General features: G+C 39.8%; 2 protein-coding genes across 4 annotated transcripts; both read left to right on the top strand.

Annotated features, from left to right (window-relative positions):
• Window positions 1-808: 808 nt before the first annotated feature.
• Window positions 809-11,372, top strand: si:dkey-93h22.8 (uncharacterized protein LOC449943 homolog). Of its 2 annotated transcripts, XM_026930817.3 has the most exons (13): window positions 809-945; window positions 3,873-3,998; window positions 4,237-4,386; window positions 4,560-4,631; window positions 5,326-6,610; window positions 6,698-6,799; window positions 7,384-7,434; window positions 8,257-8,866; window positions 9,286-9,483; window positions 9,572-9,638; window positions 9,743-9,864; window positions 10,336-10,487; window positions 10,910-11,372. In XM_026930817.3, exons 1-13 carry the CDS (start codon window positions 841-843, stop codon window positions 11,008-11,010), a joined length of 3,141 nt encoding a protein of 1,046 aa, XP_026786618.3. In that variant the 5' UTR covers window positions 809-840; the 3' UTR covers window positions 11,011-11,372. The 2 variants fall into 2 exon arrangements, with proteins under 2 accessions (XP_026786618.3, XP_026786617.3); XM_026930816.3 differs by having other exon boundaries at window positions 5,326-6,799.
• A 1,335-nt stretch (window positions 11,373-12,707) lies between these two features.
• Window positions 12,708-22,682, top strand: ogal (O-GlcNAcase like). Of its 2 annotated transcripts, XM_026930727.3 has the most exons (17): window positions 12,708-12,851; window positions 13,037-13,112; window positions 13,259-13,310; window positions 14,713-14,810; window positions 15,748-15,878; window positions 16,087-16,258; window positions 16,714-16,812; window positions 18,110-18,388; window positions 18,537-18,635; window positions 18,943-19,208; window positions 19,632-19,806; window positions 20,647-20,732; window positions 20,839-20,931; window positions 21,080-21,150; window positions 21,334-21,454; window positions 22,096-22,219; window positions 22,442-22,682. In XM_026930727.3, the coding sequence occupies exons 2-17, from the start codon at window positions 13,070-13,072 to the stop codon at window positions 22,576-22,578; spliced, it is 2,046 nt and encodes a 681-aa protein (XP_026786528.3). In that variant the 5' UTR covers window positions 12,708-12,851; window positions 13,037-13,069; the 3' UTR covers window positions 22,579-22,682. The 2 variants fall into 2 exon arrangements, with proteins under 2 accessions (XP_026786528.3, XP_026786527.3); XM_026930726.3 differs by having other exon boundaries at window positions 12,764-13,112.
• Window positions 22,683-23,499: the final 817 nt, after the last annotated feature.

The raw sequence follows: 23,499 nt of genomic DNA, 5'->3' as shown, positions 1-23,499 counted from the left end.
ACACTTTAAGCCATATCAACTAAGATCACAACTGAAAATGAGTAAACCCTTTCTTAAATATGAAACTTGCTTGCTATTGTAAGTAATGCAATAATCTGAAAAAAAAAATATATATATATATATATATATATATATATATATATATATATATATATATATATATATATATATATTGTAATGCAATAATATTGTAAGTATGTAATAAAAACATGTATTACTAAGTACAAAAGTACTTGGTAATGGAAAAGACCAAAAACTCATCATTCATGTGAACTGAAAATTAAAATAAAAGTGCAAAGTGAGTTGCCAAAATTTTGATGTAAATCTGATTATGTAACCATTTTAATTATATTCTCCAGCAGTTCCAGCAGTGACCACTAGGTGTCACTTTAAACCTTCCTGTGGCTACAATTTACACCTTTTTGTTTAATATCGGCGTCATGTACATGTGTATACAGTTAAATAAACACTGTAATGAAATAAACGCTTCATTCAGAGCGTAATATGGGTGGACTTGGTGAAATGCGGCACTCTGCAGATTGTTAGTTATTATTACAAAATGTTCTCATAGCCGGCACTGATCTTTTCCCGGGAAAACTCCATGTACCACGTGTCCTCATAGCGGCCCACAGGTCCTCGTGCGCTTTCTTTCTTTTTTTCCTACCCAACTCCGTATAAATCCCACCTCCTCCTTTGTGATTGGCTAAAAGTCCATTTCGTAAGCAATACACTGAACTGACACTGACGCTGTCCAATCGGCGGCCGGCTCGTGAGTTCGAACTCGCAGGGCAGAAGGCGGAATTTCTCTGAAAGCAGGTAGAGAAAAAAATAACTGGCTACATGCGGGTAAATTTCAAGATGGCGGCGCCGCATGGCGACAGACGGAGGAATTTAAACACCGGTTTCACCGAATTCGCAACACCAGAAGATTTCCCAGACGCTCAGGTTCGATTAAATATTAAGTTCTAACAATATGTTTGGCAGGAGGCCGTGGTTATGGCCGGTAATGCACGTGAATGTCGTGTCTCAGTATAAACGTGGACGTGGGCCACGTGGACGTTAACTTACAGTAAAACTCACTAGTGTTCAAATTGAGATTTTTTTTAAATCACTGGAGTTGAAATTATTTCTGTGTTAACGAGTTGTTTTGATTGTAGGGTAAGTCACACAGGCAGGTATTGTATTAACTGCAGGTAGTTTATGGTAAGGTGGCGTCACATTGCAAACCGGAAAGGTGTAGCCGTGTAGCGCGTGAAAGCAGCAGCACACCGGTGAACCGAGTTCACACAGCTCCCAGTCCATGCTTCTATTACATCCTAATTTACAACTAATCAAATATCATCTAAATGACTCATGTGGGTCCTACAGCACCTGCTAAGTGAGTGATCTGGGAACATACAGCTATACACTCTGTGTTTAATATAATATTTGTCTACTATGTTCCACATAAATGACGCCCATTTTGGCAGTGGTGCCTGTAAGGGCTATGGTGGCTCAGTGGTTAAAGCTCTGGGTTACTGACCAGAAGGTCAAGGTTCAAGCCCCAGCACTGACAAGCTGCCACTGTTGGGCCCTTGAGTAAGGCCCTTAACTCTCTCTGCTCCTGGAGTGCTGTAATATGGATGACCCTGTGCTCTGACCCCCAGCTTCCCAACAAGCTGTGCTGTAATGTATATGTGACAAATAAAGGCTTCTTCATCTTAGTTTCACTAATAATATATATATGCTGTGAGTCGCATGTACTTCAGGTAGTGACTATTTGAAATACTCCAAGTAGTGAATTAAAAAATATTTTTCACTTTAATTTATTGCAAAAGGCTTATATACACTTGTAGCACTTCCAATTTTTGTTATTCTCATTCTGTGCTTTTTTTTATGCATATGTATCAGTTAGTTATTGTGTAAGGAATAAAACACTAGGAGGCATGCTGTTGTTAAAAAAAAAAAAAAAATCAACCAGAGGATGGTGTGTTGTTTCTCGCTACAAAGCGGAGTTACTGTTACCTCCCTGAAGCGGATCATTTTCCAACTGCTTATCCTGAGATGCAGGGGGGAACGGTGGCTTAGTGGTTAGCACTTTTGCCTCGCACCTCCGGGGTTGGAGGGGGGCGTTCGAATCCCACCCCCGCCCTGTGTGTATGGAGCTTGCATGTTCTCCCCATGCTTCAGGGGTTTCCTCCGGGTACTCCGGTTTCCCCCTTCAGTCCAAAGACGTGTTGTGTTTGGGGTTTTCAGATTGTCCATAGTGTGTGAATGTGTGTGTGATTGTGCCCTGTGATGGGTTGGCATCCCGTCCAGGGTCCCCTGGTATAGGCACCATGCGATCTTGTGTAGGATAAGTGGTACATAGAATGGATGGATGGACGTTCTGAAATGCTTTATTCCTCTTACCCTTTCTCTTAGAAAGTGTTAACACTGGAGACTCCTTCTGTAAATGGATTATACATTTTTTTTGTTTATTCATAGACTTGGATTATCTGGACTGTCCACTATATAAACCCCCATGAATGAGTTGCTACAATAGAAATGATATATTAGAACAAGTGCATTAATATAAACCTGTGATTTGCTTTGCAGCCAGAAAGACTGTCAGAGCTGCTGTAATAGAAAAATCAGTCAACACCGTCCGACCAATCAGAATCGAGAATTCAGCAGTGCTGTGGTATAAACTGTGATAAATATTACACCAGCAGGGGAAGTGTACATAATCAAGCCGTTGCAAAATCAGTAGTGTTTAATATCCTGTTATCATCGTGTTAATCACAGAAAGTAATGTCTGCAGTTATTCGTTAAGCCACACAACCTGCTTTTCCTGTGCTCATGTGTTCCATCTCAGCTCGGATTTATGACTCAGGGAAGTCATGATTATAACTTGATGCATGTTCATATGACCAGTCGGCATAGACACTCTCATTTTAAGAGATACAGGGTGCTTCCATAGGTCTGGAAAAGTGTGGAATTTAAAGGCATACATTTTCCATACCTGGAGGAGTATAAAAAATACAGATACACTGTCTCTAGAAATTCCCTTATTTGACACAGTCTTCCTAATGCATAATACATTTCATGTTTTCCAAACATTTCTTAAATTTAGAAAGATACTGATTATAGAATGTGTCAGGATATGTACCAAAAAAAAAGTCTGGTATTTGCTTGTATGACTTTCACACAGGAAATGTGAGGGTTTTTTTTTGTGTTTCACAAGCAGTGTTTTAAATTTTTTGTCTTGTGGAGGTTGGGTAAACACTTTGTCAGCATGTCACTTAATATAGCCAGATCTTTCCAGGTTTCAATTGTCACAACTTGGTTCATTGTGTTACCAGCGGCTTTGGCAAAGCTGAGCAGATTTAAATTACATGAGATTAGAAAACCTTGAGTCACAGCATTTTCGTAACGTAGTGATCGTGGTTAAGTACACAATAAAACCTGTCATGACCTCAGGGTCATGTAGTTGCGAGTAGAATCTTTATAATGATCCAAATTCAGAGGAAGAGTCAAAGTCAGGCAGGAAAAAGTTGAAATGATTGTGCAAAATCTGTGACTAGAACAAAGTGGAGTAACACAAAGTAAAGGGCAAGGAACAGGAAGTAGGCGAGTTAGAGAGATGTAATGTCCGAGATGGAGTGCGAGTGGTGGCTTCTGGATCGGCAGTGGAGCTGGGTGTGACAAAACCAGTCCTGAGCAATACATGATGTGTATCGTTATAAGAAACTGCCAGCAAAACAGTAGTGTTGCATTAAAAAAAGAACCTGGTTTAATGATTTATCATCTACTTAAAAAAATAAACCATAAAAAGAGCTAAAATTCACAGCTCTAATTCACAGTGGATGTGAGGATTTTACTTTGTGCTAATCTTTTCTGATTTTGTGAAGGTTGGATCTCCAAAAAGCCATACCCTTGGATTTGATGATGATGCTTTGGGCAGTACCTCAAGCACCTTTCATAGTAGCCTGGAACCTTCCATTTTATCCATCTTTGAGGACTCATCTGCTGAAGAGGTGTGAATTTTTGGGTTTATAATGTAAAATCTGTGTTTACACCAGTGACATATGACCATTCCTTGCCTATGCAAGGCTATATGAAAGCTGTAATTCTGCTTTCAGTCATGTTCAAATTGAGATTTTCTTTACTTTTTTCAATTGTTGGTAAATTCATTGTTGGCAAATATTTGACTGACACTAATGTGTGTGTGTGTGTTTGGTGTTTTTTTTTTTTTTTTTTTTTTTTTTTTTAAAGGCTAAGATCCAGATAGATGAGGAAAGCGAAGCATCGCTGCTCTCTGCTTTCTCCGAGATGCTGGACAGTGTGATCGAAGACACCCTGTCCCCCTTTGACACACTTCCTGACTCAAAACTTTTTATGGGTCAAAGGTGTCAGGACTCCAGAGTAAGACTTCTAACTATTCTATTGTATTTGATCCTCATTTGTTAATGCATTGAATTTATTATGTAATGTTGTGTGTAGGTGTGCCTTTGACAGTTGAGTGTTTTGGCATTATAGGTTTTTTTTTTTTTCTTTCTCCTAACTGAAGTTGAACTGCTTTTGTGTTTCCATCACAGGTGAGGCTGCATTGTCTGGACAGAGAAGCAGCTCCTCCGGTCACTAGATCCTTCACACCCTCACATTCAAAAGTAAGAATGTGTATCTTATTCATTCTTTTCATCTAGTGCATGGTTCATTGTCACTATTAATTTTAAGGTTAAGATCTCACAAAAGCAACAACAGAAAGAGAACAATCTAACTGACACAGTTTCCCACTTATTGCAAATGTAGTTGATCATCCAAGACATGCTTGGTGTCCAAAGACCATTTCCTTTATTTTCCACTGAAGCGATGAGACCATTTAAGTCTGTCTAACCCAAATCTTTTCCAAACCCAAAACTTCATGCATTTGCTTTAAGTAACACTGTCTCAAGTTCAAAGAGTGTCTCAAATTCAAAGAACCATGTGTTATATATTATTATTATTATTATTATTATTATATTGTTATTACAATTTTACTGTCTACGAAAATTCCAGCATTCAATACAATTCTACGTTAAAACTTGAGTAAGATACCAAACTGCATTAAGGAAGAACAGATTCTTTTTATCCAACATAATTGCCATAATACAGTGTTCAACCACAAGGTGAAACTTTGTTTGTGTGTATAGATTACAGAAAGACACACTTACTAATCTACATCAGCAAGTCTGTGTGACATTAGTGAGAAACTGTATGCAATTAAAACACATTTATGGTTACATATGTAGGAAGGCTAAACTGTTCCTTTAATCTGTACACTGTAGATGGTTGTTAAGTTGTACCACATTTGATTTTGAACAGGCAGAGGGCCTGCATTCAGACAGGCAGTTGAGACCAAGGCTCCATCGCAGGACCCAGAGGGCCACCGTACAGAGAAGTGATGGTGAGGAGGAGGACCTCAGTGAGACCAGGAGACGCCCTGTGAGAATCTTCCGCATCGAGTCTGACCCAGAAATGTGTGAGGACGAGCAGCAGGACGGATTTGTAACTATATCACTGGTGGATCTGGTCAGGCACATGCATCCATACAGCCTCAGGGTAGCTGTGGATAAGAAAGAAAGTCTCAGGGATGTTGAGGAGCTCCAGGAGGAGGATGTGTTTGTGGATGTTGTGGGTGATGATGACACAGAGGAGACACCTTTGGGCATGCCTGTGGCCTGCATTCCTTCTGATCTGGGTTCAGAGAAGATAGTTCCCCATCCACAAAGTCCTGCAGTATCCAGTGCTGTTCATAACTCCAAGGTGTGTCAGGAGGACACACTGAAGATGTGCTCGCCCAACTTTGGGGAACAAAAGGAGCAGGAGGATGATACTGCTCAGAGAGTCCTTGCTAAGGCGGGTAGTTCTGGGAGAATGAAGAAGAAGGTGAGATTTGCCCCTGACCTAGCATCTATTCACATGTACCAGGTTGAAGATGAAGCAAACGAAGGTGATGTCCCAGATGCCTTGTCCTTGGCAGACCACACAGATGACCTCAAAATGGCAGATTGTGATTCCCAAACCTCAGCTGTATGTGGGAACTCGACTGAGGTAGCAAAGAAGACGCCTTCTCAAAATGCCAACGCAAAAGTCAAAACGCTCAGCCTTCAGGAGTATCGTCTCCTCCGACAGAAGAAGCTCCCAAAGGAAGAGAGAAAAACAGACTACAGAACCAAGTGGCCTTCAGTACCCGAGACCCCTAAAGAGCTCCCTCCCATTCCTTGTATACCAGGTTACAACTCATCTCAGGTTAATGTTCAAACTCCATCTTCTAACGCCAAGACCTCAACTCCAGGAGCAGTGGCGAAGTCTAGAAGAAACCTTCACCTGCCCCTGAAATCACTCCCAAAACAAAATCCATTAGTCAGAAAGCCTGTGCAAGCTGTCGATCCACCAAACCCTGTCACTGTGTCCCTCCAGCCAGATGCAAAGATCCTACCACCTCTGTCTGAAGAACAAAAGGTTAAGCAACAGGAAATTGGCAAGTCCCAGGCTAACCGGACAAATCTGCACCGTCCTGCAGCAGTGCTGAACTCGGACATTCGGAAATGGCCGAAATCTGTCACTCAAGAACAGCCGTTGATGGTTTCACCCGAGGATTCCCCAGGTGCCAATGTAAAGCACACAAAGTGTTCCCTAACAATGTCTGGCACTGTTAAAACCAACATTTCTGCTCCATCCTCACCTGTGACAGTTATACCAGTGCAAGTGTCTCAGGGAAGTCTACCTCGAGTGCAGATACCAGTGACCAACCACTCTGCAGAGGAGAAAAGGCAAGGATCTACTGGAGAAATAGGTAATTTAAGCAGATAAGTGGTCCAATATGATAGTCTAATAAGGGGTGGACAAACTAGCCCAGACGTACACTCAGAAGCATTTGGTTTCATCTCGAACCATTAGTACAAGAGTGTACACTTTGGAGCAGATATATAAATCTGCTAGACGTAAATTGTATTGTAGTTTGTGAGAAATTTATCTCAAGGACAGAGTCACAGTTGTAATAAATGTCCTAGTGGACCTGGCCATAATTCCACTATGTTGCCGCCTTTTCTCTTTTGTCCTCACAACACCATAAGAACCATATATCCATAAGCATAAATACAACTCCACATACACTGCAAGCAGTGACATTATATCAGTGTCAATGATTTTCTGATATTTCTAAAACCATTTGAGAGCTCACAATTCAGGCTAACATTGCACAGTGTATGCAGTCTCTAATCATGTTTCTAGGCATTAAGGCCTTACCAATATGAAAGTGTCATCAATATAAATGCCAGTTTTGATAAGCTAAGAATTTCAATAAAGTAGTCCAAAGTCACATAAACAGTAGAAGCAGACACACTGTTTAAATACATTCTTATTTTTTTTCCTCCTTAGGAATAGAAGCTACTGATGTAACCAGTCTTCTGGAGCAATTTGAGACACAGGGTAAGTTTGTCCACAAGTCTTACTGAAAAATTATGTTGATACTGTCTGCCTTTTGTGCATGTCACATTAGTGGTACACAAAATACTTCACACTTTATACCTATAATTTTTACTGCAGAATGTAAGTATCTACACCAGCGCTCGATATCTCTCTAACGCTATAAAACCAGTCATTAAGGCCTAATTCAACTGCTAAGAAAGTTGTGTTCAATTTTCTCTGTGCAATAATCTTGCCTGCAATGACTCTTTAATGACTTAATAGCTTAGGGAAAGCAGAGCTCATAACTGTGGCAAATTGCCTCGTGTTTTCAGGCAATAAAGATAAGAAGTTGTCATGGCAGTGATTATATAGTTCGGGAATCGAATCCCATGGAGAGGTGAAAGGTTCAATAGAGAACATTGTAGTGAGTCAAATAACTATCTTGCTGAAAATGTAAGTGAAAAAGGATTGAATTTCAATATCTGTTTTGTAGATTAAAGCAGGTGTTTGCTTTTATTTGGCATTTATGAGTTGATATAATTGTTGTTATTAAATAACTGCAATAAAAAGTACTTTTTTATCCCAAGCCCTGACCTGTAGAGGTATGAAGGGACAAAAAGATGTAGTTACAGCTGATAGCAGACATCCTAAGAACTATTCGGTCGTCCCGGGATCACTCCAGGGATGACCGATTCAGGTGTTTCTCCACACCATCTGGAGCTAGCTAAGAGTCTAATGAACAAAATGTAGGAGTGACACAGGATTTGGTTTTGCATTTTGATTGCGACTGAGACATGTGTCCTTAGAACAAAATCACTAACTAGATTCTGTGTACATCTTCAGGACTCACTCCTCCTGCTACTCCTCCCCATCAGATCTGGAAGCCCTTAACACCTACTCTGAAAGCAAAGCAACATGAAGCCACCAAACCATCTCTCAGCAAAACCATCCAGATCATTGAACCTAAGCCACTGCCCCCCAGTAAGATTCAGTCAAAGCCCCAACCTTCATCCTCCATTCCTGCCCCAAGTTTGTTTCTAGCATTTATAGACCATGACTACTGCGGCACTCAGGACTTCAGACTCGGCAGAAAGAGAGCACTTTCTGATGTTTATATGCACAACAGATCTCCTAAAGTATCAAGGAATCATATGAGCCATATGCCCATGAATAACAGGACTTGCTGTGAGGCGCAGCATCTCTCTGGCTCTGTTCTGCTCTCTCCAGAGAGCTCCCCCTGCAGGTTGGTGGCCAGAAGAACAAGTGAATGTACAGAAGCAGAAGCAGCAAGGCGTTCACACTGTTCGTGTTCCCCAAGTCCTCCAGCCAGAGGAAGGGCAAGGAGGAGGCATTACCGCAGGAGGTATCATCATTCTGACTCCAGTTCAGTGTCATCCTCCCGTTCTCCTTCCTGCTCTTCATCGGCTTCGTCATGTTCACCACCCCGAAAGAGGTAAATACAGGATGTTTGCAAGTAGAAAGCTTCAGGTTAAGGCATGAATAAGTATAAAATTATGTTAAACTTAAATACACATGGTCTTAAATTTTCATAATTTCATATAGTCCTAAAATGAATGCTCTTTCTACATTTGTCTTCACTCACCCACAATAGTACAGCACAAAATAAACAGGGTGTCTGTCAAAAAAGGTGCACCACCTGTTGTCTGGAGTAAAATAATTCGCTCCAGAACTAGTTTTCATTTAAATATTAAATATGTTGTACTGGGTGTGGTTATTTGAATGTTTCTGTTGCAGCCAGCAGTTTCAGCTAACAGAGACATCCACTTCCACCGTCAGTAGCAAGTGGATTTGAAGCAGTGCTTGTCTACCACGTGCATCTGGTTTTTTTTTTATTTTATTTTTATTTTTCAGGTACAGATCACGGAACACGGAGAGCAGCTCAAGCTCATCGTCTCGTTCCAGTTCACGGTCACTCTCCCCCTCTCCGATACGAGGACGTCGACTCTGCTACCGTCGATCACGATCCAGATCCTTCAGTCACTCACGCTCACGATCCCGCTCCCATTCTCCGCAGCCTGACTGGAGGCAGAAATGGAGCAGCTGGAAGAGGTCAGCGTAAGCACATGTTGTGATTTGTCCTTCATTTCTAATCTGCATTGTTTCTCTTTAACACCACTTTATTCTGGTGAACTTGCAGGCAGAGGGAGTACTATCATCTGTGCCGAGGGGAAGATGCTCACAGGGTGGCCAAGCAGAAAGCCATTGTAAGTACTAACTGATTAAAAACCTTTAAAAGCTGCTTGCACAGAATATGTGGTAATATGTGTCACGCTTTCTCTCTATCCCTGCAATAATTCTGTGACCACAGGAAGAACGCAGGGTGGTGTATGTGGGAAGAATACGTGGCACTATGACCAAGGATGAGCTGAGGGAGCGCTTTGCACTATTTGGGAAGATTGAAGATTGCACCGTCCACATCAGGAGTCATGGGTAAGATGGACACATTAACATCAACCTCTGAGGCCTGGAAAGAGTACATTTGCCATACAATGCCATACTAACATAGAATTTACACCGGATCCCGCTGATCTGTGATTCCACCGGATCTGTGATCTGCCGTCCAATCCACACCACTTGTATGTGTTCCATAAATGCTACCATAGGGAATGATGATGTGCTTCACTTTGTGCAGTAATGCCTGTATGTACAACAGTTTCAGTGGAACATGGAGGGTGGGGAAGGTTGTAATTACAAAGCAAAAACATGGCGTGAGAGGGTGAACAAAATGGAGTTATGAAAATGGAATTTATAGGAGATGTGTGAATATCCTATAAATTCTATATATAATCTTTCTCTTTCTCATGATGAAGTTTTCACAGGTAAGTAAGTCTTAAAACAGCTTTTTTTGCCTATATCTGATTTTCTCTTTTTTGTTTTTCCTCTCATATCTTCCATTTATAGAGACAACTATGGATTTGTTACATATTTCAACAAAGACGATGCTTTCGCTGCCATAGAGAAAGGGACAAAGTTGAGGCAGCCGGACGAGCTCCCGTTCGATATTTGCTTTGGTGGGAGACGACAGTTCTGCCAGTCAGACTACATGGATTTAGGTTTGTGTGCCGACTTGTCTCCACTACATCCCAAAAAAATCTGTCAAGTACTGATCCCAGTGTTACCCTGGGTGAAAAAAAGCACAAAAGTCTGTTATGCTATTTAGAAATGCGTATTATGCCTTTAACAAGCTTCGCTAAATAGGAACAGCCGGTTCCTGACATTAACTTGCAATATATTTTTGTTTATACAACAGAGCTTTTGAATTCCCAACTCTGGTTGTTCAGATGATGTTGATGAATTTTAGATAACAGCAGCTCTGAGAGTAGTGTCAGCTATAATTAAAATCACTGGTTTATGTTTATGTGCTTGTTCTAATGCATTACCGTTTCTATAGTAACAGCTAATTCACAGGGATTTATGTGTTAGATTATTGCTCCACACACTCAAGACTAATACTTGGGATTCTTCTGTTCTTCAGATTCCAACCGTGACATGGACCCAGCCCCAAGAAGGAGCAAGGATAACACACTTGACTTTGACACTCTGCTGAAGCAAGCCCAGCGAGGGCTAAAGACGTAGCACAGAGTCCTCCGGGATGACAAAGGGATGAATGAATATGGAGCATGTTGGACACAAACCAAGCAATTACCTCAAAACTCCCAAAGAGCTTGCACTTACACTGACACTAAATATAACTTAATATGTAGCATTCGTTTGTGACATTGAAGTTAAAATAAACCTTCTGTTGAAGTGCGTATAATAGAGAAAAATATTTGAAGTGTTAAAAAAACAGAAAAGCATTTACAGGCTATTAAAAAAAAGATGCATCATAATTTAAGTGTTAATAATAGGCCTATCATTACAAAATCATTTTTTCTAAGTTGGAATGAAAAAGATGACTGTTTTCTGTTGAATAAAAAATAAATAATGCTTGAACGTCATTTTTTTTAAGCGTACTGTTTGTTGGGTTGTGTTTAGAAAATTTACAAAATCCTCTCCACATTTGGTTATTTTCTATCAGAATGACTGATAGTTTGTAGACTATCCCACCCATGAATGATTATCATATAACCAGTAGTATTATGTTTTTTGTAGTTAATCAGTGAATCTGAAACATGAACAAAGTTACCTACCTTGAGCATGGTCTGGTTAAGCATGGTCTGGTTAGGCTCGCTGTCATGCGATGCTGGTGCCTGATGCTGACTCAATTCTGCTGTTGTGGCTTCTCTCACCTTCCAGACCTGACTCAGTCATACTGATACTACTTCTACTTGGAGCTTCCGTACTTCTGTACTTCTGTACTTATTTCTTGTGATAAACTAAGTTTATGCCCAAGTCTCACGCTTATTTCAGCGGATAATCTCACTTTGATACTGCAGACTCGTGTCTAAGAATTGCTGTTGTAATCTTAAAGACCCTGATAATATAATTATAATTATAATCATAATGAGCATCCTTTTAACTCGCTTAGTACGGTTTAACTTTATAGTATACAATTGTGGATGAGTAATACCTGATTATCAGGTTACTCAGAAGTTCCCTTTTGAGTTTCTTCTCCATGTCATCACAGAGAGTCATTACCTGCCACAGCCACTTTCATTGTTCAGTAGGGATCTAAATCACATCCAGATTTCTGTAAAGCTGCTTTATGACAATTTCGAATAAAAAAGTGCTATTCAAACTGACTTGACTTGTCTTCTGATCTGACCCCAGGGAAAATTCAGTGATCATTCAAGAAGTCAAAATTCCAAACCTATATAAGTCTGTAAGTCCAAGATGAGTCTCGGGTCAGCAACTCTCAGGTCAAAGTCAAGTCTAATCCTCACGTTAAAGTCAAGTCCTGAAGGGGGTTGTGGGAGTGGGAGGTTAGGGTCAAGTTAATAAATTGCAGTTGGGGTGCTGTTAAGAGTTTTTGACCTCCTGACATGTTCCCCTTGACCTGCACCAGACCTGGTCCTGCATGGTCCTCTTGGGGTCAGTGTCTGCTTGGGGGCACTTGGAGCCAGTCCTGCCTCCCTTTTGAAGACAACAACAACAACAACAACAACAATAATAATAATATGAAAGTGGGATAAAACACTCGTTTGGGCAATACTTATTTACACCTGCTAATTGTTCTATGCTAGCCATGGTGTCGTGAATGACTTCTAACCTGTCCAATCAGCAGACTGCTTGTGAGTTGCCAATCCTAGTGTAAGAGGCGGGACATATCGGAATTTGAGTGGGAAAATGCTTGCAATGACGACTTGGCGCATGCGCAGTCAGCTCGAACCGTTTCGCTGGGCGGAGTTTGACACTTCCCACAGCAGCTGCGTGACAGGTTGGGCGCATGCGCAGTAGGTGTAAATACAAAGTGCAACGAGGAACTGGGCAGATCATAAAGGCAGAGGAGTGCATTATAAACAGCTGGGATGAGCACGGTCAGTCTTCTGTTGTCGTGTCAGTACGCCTAGTTTCGATTTCTAATGCATTAAATATAGAAGGGAAAGTGAGTTTTGAAGTCAGAAGTGCAGTATTTACTAATGCCATTCATTTGGAGTGTTTAAGACAAGCTGCCTCTGCATTGCTTAACACTGTTTGCTAAATTAATCTGCTGTCAAAGAAGGTTTGAGACACCGAGTTTGCACCAGTGTCAAAGATGAGCACCAGGCAGAGGATGTTCCTCAGTGGGGTTGTGGAAGGTGAGTTACATCTGGAGAAAATGCTGTACTGTACTGTACTGTACTGTACTAGTGCTGATAATATAATGTTGGTTTAATAGGAACAAGTTACACTGATGGGAATTGGTTCATTAAGACCTGGCTGTACACTGACCTTTGATTTTCAGGGTTTTATGGGCGCCCGTGGACTATGGAGCAAAGGAAGGAGCTGTTTAGGAGGTAGTAAAAGGTTTATCTGCTTTGATAATATTCCTCATATTATCTGTCTCTGGCTCATCATAAACATAGTTGACATTTGATTTGGTACACCTACCTTGTACCTTTACATATTGTCCATTATTACCAGTTAAATACAGTGGCTTGCACAAGTATTCACCCCCTTGATCTTTTCCAGTGTTACAACCTGGAACTGAAATTGACTTACCTGGGATAATGCATCATGAATATGCACTAAATAGCCGATAATAATGAAGTGGAAGGGAAATCAATATAGTTTGCAAAAATTTATTTACAAATAAAAAAACCCATAAAAGTTGTGATTGTGTAAATATTCACCCCTGTTGGTGTGAATTCTCTAAATTGGAAGGAATCCACAAACAGGAATCCACCTGTGTGCAGTTATAGTGTCACATGATCTCAGTATAAATATACCTGTTACTGGAAGTTACTGGAGTTTGTTAGAGAACATACCTAAACAAACAGCATCATAAAAACCAAGGAGCTATCAAAACAATATCATGACAAAGTATAATAGAATCAATCAGCATTTGGTTATTAAAAAATCCTAAACTTCAGTAACATCAGTTATTTAAAAAAAATGTAAAGAATCCACCAAAAGTCAGTGATCAGGTAAGGAGGTCATTATTCAGAGAAGCACCAAAGAAGCCAAGGGAACCTCTGAAAGAGCTATAGAGACCTACACCTCAGATGGAAGAAGCTGTTCACAGGACAACCATATCCCAGACACCAGTGTTGGCTGGTGGCTATTAAAACAGGGGAAGAACAACGTAACAACTTTCTCTTATGTACTGTATATGGATATTAATCATTTGATTTGCTGAAATGTTGAATTCCACCAAGTTTGATAAATAATATAGACACATTGGTAAACATTTCATTGGCGCATTTTAATTAAATTTTAGGGGAAGCCATGTGTAGTCTTAAAGCAATCAACAAACATGTGGAAAAAAGATTCTCTGGTCTGGTGAGACCAAAATTGTACTATTGTCTTTGGCACAAAGCGCTGTGTTTGGTGGAAACACATCACTGCTCATCAACCTGAGAACACCATCCATGGTAGTGGTAGCATCATGTTAAGACTTACCCCTTGACTCTTGGTTGTTTCTCTGGCTAATGCCCTCCGTAATCGTCCGTACTTTTGGTGGGTGGCCTCCACTAGGCAGTCGCGGTTGTCCTATCTTCTATCCATATTTTAATAATGGATTTAATGTTGTAGAAAGGTCAAGGGCGTAAAAACTTATGCAAGACACTGTATCTGCAAAGTGACCTATATGGTATCTTTACCTGATAAAATGACCAATTATTGTAGCTACAAGGGTAGATGGATCTTCTAAATGTCTACTGAATCTATAATCTGTATGTGTGTGTTTTAATAACCCAGGGAGCAGAAATGGGGATTGAACACATACCTTTATGCCCCAAAAGATGACTACAAACACAGGATGTATTGGAGAGAGCTGTATACATCAGAGGAGTCAGGTAAGAAACTCATGATTATATCGTTTCACTTAAAAACATTATCAAGAAAAATGAATGGCTGTCATAGGTCCTGTGGTATACTGGACTATGAGTCGTTAGAAATATATTTTCTTTGTGACGTTAATGGTGGGGTCAGAAGCATTCGCTCTATCGTCAGGAGATGGTGGGTTGAATCCTGATAATGCCACAGCCATCCATGGCTGGGAGTCCAAGAGAGTAAAATTGGCCCTGATCTCTGGGTAGGAGGGATGGCATACTTTCTCTCCCCTGTCAATCACAGCGAAACTGGCCAATCGTGAGCATCTGTGTGCAAAAGAGGGTAGAGCATTAGCAGCAGTTCGAAAAGATGCAGCTAGCTTTCACCCTCTCTGTGTGATAGGGCAGAGCTAGCTAGTGGGTGGGAATTGGCAAGTAACCAAATTGGGAGAAAATGGGAGTAAAAATCCAAGAACAAAGTGGTGTCATTGATTTTTTAAGTCAGGACACTTTGTAATAGTCGGTAGTCCTCACATTTCGGCAGTCATCACCACGATTAGGTTAGGTTCAATTTTATTGTCATTGTCAGAGTACGAGTACAGAGACAACGAAATGCATTTAGCATCCCACCAGTAGTGCAAATAGCGAATAAATTAAAATTAGGCAACTGTGGTGCCTCCGTAAATGTGAGAAAGCAGGAGGCATCTCTATTTGCCCATTCATGTCATGTTTTCATACACTGTGTGTCTTCCGAACACTGAAGAGCACTGTATTTATTTGGATACTGAATTTCAAATTCAAATTTCAAATCAGGTTGCTTCAGCTAACCTCCTCCAAAAAAGGCTGACTTTTAAAGAATTTTGAAAAACCTTTATACCAAACTGTGAATGGAAGGCTGATCCCATCCTTTTTTAGTGTGATATGATTTTGTAATATAAAATTGTCTTTTGTGTCTTTGAAGAGCAACTGATCACACTCATTTCTGCTGCGAAAGAACATGACATTGAGTTCATCTACGCCATCTCACCCGGGCTGGATATTACCTTCTCAAACCCTAAAGAGGTTGCTGCTCTTAAGAGAAAGCTAAGTCAGGTAATATTACATGATTTTATACATGTTCAGTCCTTAATTGATAGTGTTTCATCAATCTTATCACAAAGATACATTTACAAACTTTAAGAAATTACTGCCAGAGCCAGCATTTCATTGAGCAGTGGCATAATTTAATGTTTAATGACCAGTACGTAGTTGTCTCTGAGCCAAATCTGATGGAGGTGAGTGTGCATTTCTTGCATGGCAGGTGGTTGAGTTCGGCTGCAGATCCTTTGCCCTGCTTTTTGATGACATTGAGCCAGAAATGTGTGCTGCTGATAAGGAGGCCTTTAGCTCCTTTGCTCATGCACAGGTGTCCATCACCAATCAGGTGTATCAGCACCTGCAGGAGCCCCAGACCTTTCTCTTCTGCCCAACAGGTAACACTGATGACTATAAATTGCAGTACTCTGCCTGTGATAAGTGTGTGACTACATAACAGTTTCTCAGAATAATTTGGATGGACCTATATGCAAAATAAAGAAGTAGCTAGTCTTCTTTTGCTTTACCTCATGAGTCACAGAGAAAACAAACAACATCCTCATCACCAGAGTGAAACCAGTATTTAATATTTGTTATAGCCTTTATTACTTTATTACTAATAATAACCCTACAGGGTATTCCTTGCATGAGTAGCTTTTTTCCACTTTAGCATAAAATGCATCCCAGCCAGCATTTTTTTCTGGAAAAAAAAGCCTAGCATGAAAGCACCTTTCCTAATACTGTAAGCAATGGATTTGAAACAGAAATTAAAAAAAAAAAAGCATGGAAATTTTGCAGTAGGTAAACCGTTTTCTAAACTTCACTATTTCTCTTTACTATTTTTCTCTTGTAGATTACTGTGCTGCATTCTGTACCCCTAATGTGAGACAGTCTTCATATTTACACACTGTCGGAGAGAAGCTCCTCCATGGGATTGATATTCTCTGGACTGGTAAGATCAGAAGCTCTGTCCATTTATCTCCATTTATTTTAAATATCCAGTACAGCACTCTCCTAATGAACCTGAAAGATTATATCATAAAATGAATATTCAGATGTCAGATGTGTGTTGAGTACTGTGTCTGATGTGCCAAAGTAATTGGAATTTTACTTTGCTATATAATTTTGCCAATGTTAAAATAAAGTTTCCAAATATACTCAATCAGCCAAGACACATTTGGTGTTCAACGTCTACATCTTTATTTTTGGACTGGTGCTGTGAGGCTAAAGTTGCTGGAAGAACTGGCTAAAGAACTGGAAATCTGTTGCACCTAAAATACTTTCCCAGGTGTTCCAGTAATGTCACATGATTAAGTGATGTGGTTTAGGACACAGTGTGACAAACTGTAATCTATAAGCATTAAAAAAATCTTCATCATGTGGCTAGAAGATGTATGTATGTATATGAAGTATATGGGGAGCTGTACTGTAATGGCTTGGGACTGCGATTGCTGTAGTGGCTTTGGGGCTGCAGTTGCCACGAGCAGCTTCGTACTCAGGACTCCATCAGTGGACAGTGGATAGATTTTAACCAGCCGGACCTCTTGCAAATACTGTGATGAATTTATTGGTTGCACAATTGCACTATTTGTCCATATAGTACACAATAGAAGGGATTTATTTATAATTGCACTATCCGTTGCACCCAGATGAGGATGGGTTCCCTTTTGAGCCTGGTTCCTCTCAAGGTTTCTTCCTCATATCATCTCGGGGAGTTTTTCCTTGCCACCGTCGCCACTGGCTTGCTCATTAGGGATAAATTCACAGTGATAAATTTAAATATTTACAATATATTTTTGTGAATCCATTTATTTCTGTAAAGCTGCTTTGTGACAATGTCCATTGTTAAAAGCGCTATACAAATAAAATTGAATTGAATTGAATTGAATTGAATGTATCATTATTATGGCAGCCATCTTGGGCAACTGAATTCAGTTTTGTCCTTTGTGAATTCTGGTATCATTAATGCCCTACACTCTGCCTCCCAGGTTACGCAAATGGTAATACAGTTCCACTCTGAACTTTAAATATCTGAATACTGATTCTTCCTGGCAAATTACTAAACAATCTATTTGAAAAATTACACTACAGAGCTTAACACTAAAGAAGCAGACACCAGCAGGTTTTTACTTTCATTCATGGTAAGAAAAAGCTGTTTGTGTGATTTACGTGATATGAGGCTTTGTGTGATTTTTTTTTTTCTTTTCTGTGTACTGTTTCTTTATGTGTTTGCTTTTCACTCCTCTCAGGGCCAAAAGTGGTGTCCAAGGACATTTCTGTGGAGTCAATTGAGGAAGTGTCCAGTGTTCTTAGAAGGCCACCAGTGATTTGGGACAACATCCATGCGAATGACTACGACCCACAGCGGCTGTTCATGGGACCCTTCAAGAACCGGCCCACAGAACTCATTCCCAAACTCCGAGGAGTACTCACCAACCCCAACTGTGAATTTGAGCCCAACTTCGTGGCTATTCATACACTAGCCACTTGGTGCAAATCTAACACGGGACAGAAAGATGTTGCTATGGGTAAGCTGGTCCGAGCGGTAACTCTTGCATGACTGGTTGTTTGATGTAACCTTCTTATGACCTACTTATCATGACATAAAAGTCATTTGGAATGGTTCTGATTATCTTTTATAAATTTCTATCTGTCATACTGATTGTTGTTCTACAGATGGCGAGGATCAGGGGTCTGACTACAACCCCAAGGAGGCTTTGCGGCTTGCCCTCACTGATTGGCTGGTTGAGTTTGGTGTGGCCGATCAACCTGATGGTAAAATGTCCATGTTCAATTTCTGTAGGTTATACATGAATCTATGGTAATACTGCTGTGGATAATATCATATTAGATTATCTACTAACAGGCAGCCTTTCCTTACCAAAAAGACAAGCCATGCCAATATTCAGTCATGCTTTACATATATTTGTGATGTAAACACTGTTCATAATTAGTAAATTGTATAAGGAAAAGTTTATTTAGTTTATTTAGTATTTAAACTGGTTATTATGAAGTGTTCTTAGGCAAACCAGTGCCTAAAATTCCATCCGTGCTGATTTAGAGCCCCTCTGTGTGTGTGCAGTGTCCCGCACGGGCAGTGGTCGTGCTAAGAAAGAGCCGTCCGATGAGGAGCCCATGCAGACGGATGAGTATGTGCCGGGGCCCAGAGAGAACCCGCTGTACACGGCTGAGCCACTCACCCTGGAGGACCTAACGCTGCTCGCTGAGCTTTTCTACCTGCCCTATGAATATGGTCCCACAGCCCTCACCATGCTGCAAGAGCTGCAGTGGCTAAGAGGCAACAGTGACGCTGCCACGTTTGGTCCTGTGGTAGCCGAAAACAACAAGGTGAGTGAGAGGGCAAGAAAGTCACAAAACCTGTTTGAGCGGGCAGCGTAACACACTTTGTGGAAAAGTATCTGCCCCCTTCTGCCTACGATTGGCTAGTGTCACTGTGACTGATACGGGAGAGAGAATATGCCATCCCTCCCACCCAGAGAGCACAACCAATTTTTGCTCCCTTGGATACCCAGCCACCGATGGTTATAGCATCTTCGGGATTTGAACTCGAAATTCGATCTGCTGATGAAAGCTTTTGTTGCGCCACTCAGGAACCCAATATTGGACAGTGTTTTACATGATATGACAGATTTTAAGGAAAATATGTTATTGTTTAGATTATGATTAATATTCATTTAAATCCAAAATTATAATAATTTTGTTATTATAATTATAATGTAATTATAATAATTTTTAAAAATTAAATAACAGGCCAAAGAATGGCGAGAGAGAGCTGAGCACTTTGAAGACTTGTGTGCTGCGGTTGTCCGGATGTTTAACAGGTTGTCGAACGCACCCAACAGAACTATTCTGTACGACCTGTACAACTACATCTGTGATATAAAGAGTGGTGTGTCCTTAGCCAGGGCATTCGTCAACAGTTTGGGTAAGTACTCATGAGATTATATAGGAACTGGAACTGATTATGAATTACATCACTAAAAATGCAATAAACTGTAACCTTTTCAATTACTTAAAGTGTTTTTAACTACTTTTGGACTACTTAACAGGTTTATCTAGTGTGTTGTGGAAGCAACACATTAATTGTTCTCTAATTTTATTATTTAGTCTTGTTATACCTCTGGTTAGAACACTATGAACAAGAAAATGGTACCTGCACTTTAGAGACTACTGTTAGTTCCAAAAAACAGCCAATATAAAGTGCATCTTTAAGTGGATTAATGAAAGTAAATACATTTTCCTAGAGAAATGTTATACAACATCTTGAATTGCAGTTGGAGGTTTTCTTCAAGTGTTCTATCCTCAGCCAACTGAGGAATGATTTTGCTACTGCCATCTACTGTTAAGTTAGCTAGGATGCCTCTTCCTATTGCAAGAAAAAACTTCCTAGTTAGTATTAGAAAGGATCACAAATAAATCTTTAAGGCGAACTCAACAAAAAAGATAAAGATATATAAATAACAGAGCAATGAATAAGTTTGTGGACATGCTCAGCAAACTGGAAACTAGTATATTATAATTAATTGACTTGAGAAATATAATCAGGTGAACCCTGAAAAGGAGCTGTAATCATAATTACTGTTTTTGTTTTTTTTTTAAAGAAAAGTAGTCTATTACACTACTGCCTAGCTGTAAAAATCCCGTCAGAAATGTAACCCATCCGCTACACTTTGTTCTTTATTATAAAGCATTTCTTTCTGCATTCTGGCAGAATCTCCTTGACCAGACTGATATTGATTTATTTTTCTGCTTCTTTTGGAAACAGGTGGTCGTAATCCCCCTCCCTCTCAAGTTATAAATGATGACCCGGAGCCATGGGGCTTCAGAGGTGGACTTTCTGGAGAGTTCCAGGTACATTTTATTGTGCATTAAATGATTACAAACAAGGTGAAATAATGCTTAAAGGGATAATTAAGTGACTAGTAACTGGTTTTACTAATTTGACTTTGTTATCTAGAGGATGCTTCCATGCCACGGGAACAGAGATCTGTTTCGTAGCCCTCCTGCCACTAGAGTGTACACTATTCGACCGTGTACCCCCAAAGATAAGGTGACTGACTTACTGATTTAGAAAGATAAAGCCGTATTGCTTTTACAGTCTGCTCTTAGACCTGGACTCAAATGCTTTAGGCCACCGAATGATTCTGTAGAGCTGCCATCCATTATGAGTACTGATCATGTGTGTCTCTACTTTGCAGTCTGAAGTTTTAAGATTATCCAAGGAGATGCAGAGTGAGACACTACAGCAAACTGCATTACTTGGTGAAAGGTGATAATACACTTTGACTGAACTATATTTTTTGGTGACAAGACATTTTCCAGATTTATGGCAGGAAAAAAAAGATCAGAGTTTACTGACAGTTGTTGATAGTAGCTAAAAATGGCAACACTAGCATCAAGCTGGCTGCTATACATGATGCAGTTACATTAGTCTCTGTGTCCTTCCTCTCAGGCTGGTGGATGGTCAGATTGCTCCATCTAAACACTGTGATCTGGTGCTGGAGGACGAGGTCGGCATCTGTGGTTTCGCTTTAGCCCTCACTGATGCAAAGACAGCCATCACCACATCCCAGGTGAGAGACAAAGGGGACACCACTACCTCCCACCCTTTAATACTAGCTGAACTTTACAGTACAGATGGACAATTAATTGTATTTTAACCACAATCATGAATACTGGCTTCATCAGTTGGTTAAAATTGACAGTGATATTGGTGAACTTGGCTGAAGATAACAGGTTTTATTGACACTGGCTCATTAAATCACAAATTCCATAATCATGTTTTAATTGTCAATTATTTAATAGAAAGGCAGTACATTTGGCTACGCAGGCAAAACTAATGATCATTAGACGAGATCAAACTGCAGACCAAGAAGCCCTTTTTTTTTTTTTTTTTTTTTTTATACTTTATTTACGTACAGTCTAATTGCATTTATATTTAGCATTGAAAAGATACACTCAATTAATAACACTTGTCCTAGCCACCATTATGTAGATATATTGTGAAGGAAGGCTTATAATGTGCAACTAAATGATTGTGTTCCGTTTGTTAGAAAAAATATGTTTAAAATGTTTTGCTCCTAAATTGGATGAGCCAAATAATGGCAATCATGTTAGGCATAATTGTGCAGCAAATAGTGCAGAAAGTCTTCTCTGATATGGCTATAATCTAGTGTGATTTTCACTGCCTTGTGTCTGTTGTACCTGTATGTAGTATCCAGAAACGATGCTGAGAGATTTCCCCTCTCTCATGATTATTCAAATCCACCCAAGAGTACCAGATCCCAACACTGCCAAGCGCCTGATTGGCAACATGCTCTCTTTACTGCAAGAAGCTGGTATGTTAGCAAGACACTACACAGCACTGAGAAATACCGTATCGAAATCTGTATAGGTTCACATACTACCTTTAGTGAAGTAAGTGTGTTTATATTAAGTATATTGATCAATCAGACATGGTGTGTGCAACCAGTCAGTGTCTGGTTTTATCCTCTGTCATGTTTATACAATGCCACTGCCTTCATTTTTTTACACAGATATATTGTGCATTTCTTCCTCAGGCTCAACTGGTGTTTTTTGCGAGTTCAGATCTAATGACAGAAGAATGTTGGACTTTCTCAGGACTCTGGGCCTGCTCCATGTGCTTACAGTGGAAGGACTACAAACAGGCCTGGTCGTCATGGGAACAAAGCTGTGAATAATGATCTGTGTTTTACAGATAGTAAAGATGTTGATTTAAGCCCACATAGTGCTTTTATTGTTAAACAATAAGAAATGACAAAAATAAAAGTTTTAACTTGACATGAACAGTGCAAATATGTTTCTAAACTTCATATGGGGTCAAATGATGTTTAGTATTTCTGTTACATCTTCATGCGATCAGAACTTTGATTGGAAGGAAATGGGCAATTTTTTTACTGCACACACTAAGATACCCTCATGAGGAAAAAGTTCTATTGCGTTATTGCTAAGTGATAAAACTATATCACTTCAAATGACATTTTCAACATTTATTTAGTCTTTTTATTTTCGTTGGTATATTAGGATATGGGAACACCATACAACAGTGGAAATATGCCTGTTGGACATTTAATTGTCACTGTTGAAACAGCGGTATTGGTATTACATTCGGAGTATTTAACTCCTAGCAATCAGGGTTTTTGCATTTTTCTTTTCTTAAATGGGATTTTCTACTTTCAAACTGGTCTATGCTTACTTTCTTTCAAAATAAATCCCTCCCTCTCATTGAAATACAAGTTATATTTTAACTTGATGTAGTTAAAATAGAGGTAGAAATTTACCCATCATTTGAAAATTCCTCCAAGCACATACCTGTCTCCTGTTCTGACTCGTCCTCACTTCCTGCATTATGGTCTAACTCAACCTCACTGTTTTGTATAGGAATAGCCAGTGCCATCCTCTTCATATCCTGGCCTTAGAACATTTCCATGTTCGAAACAAAAACATGTAAGCCATTATTATGAAAGCTGCATGAAATATAAGTGAAATACATAAAATAAATGTTGAATAATAATTGTCTTCTTCTTTTTTTTTTTTTTTGCAAATGCCTTAATTTTTCTGACATATACATATTTTACTAAACAAAAATACTATAATT

This window comes from Pangasianodon hypophthalmus, chromosome 11 (genome assembly GCF_027358585.1).
Source record: "Pangasianodon hypophthalmus isolate fPanHyp1 chromosome 11, fPanHyp1.pri, whole genome shotgun sequence".
Lineage (NCBI taxonomy): Eukaryota > Metazoa > Chordata > Actinopteri > Siluriformes > Pangasiidae > Pangasianodon > Pangasianodon hypophthalmus.
Note: the sequence above shows the minus strand (reverse complement) of the source record. Positions and strands in the feature narration are given on the sequence as shown.

Coding starts and splice junctions, on each gene's coding strand:
- ogal (XM_026930727.3), top strand. CDS start 13,070: ATGAGCACCAGGCAGAGGATGTTCCTCAGTGGGGTTGTGGAAG. Junction 20,932..21,079: donor CGTGTACCCCCAAAGATAAG/GTGACTGACTTA, acceptor TCTACTTTGCAG/TCTGAAGTTTTAAGATTATC. Junction 22,220..22,441: donor CTCTTTACTGCAAGAAGCTG/GTATGTTAGCAA, acceptor TTTCTTCCTCAG/GCTCAACTGGTGTTTTTTGC.
- si:dkey-93h22.8 (XM_026930816.3), top strand. CDS start 841: ATGCGGGTAAATTTCAAGATGGCGGCGCCGCATGGCGACAGACGGAGG. Junction 3,999..4,236: donor AGGACTCATCTGCTGAAGAG/GTGTGAATTTTT, acceptor TTTTTTTTAAAG/GCTAAGATCCAGATAGATGA. Junction 4,632..5,325: donor TCACACCCTCACATTCAAAA/GTAAGAATGTGT, acceptor GATTTTGAACAG/GCAGAGGGCCTGCATTCAGA.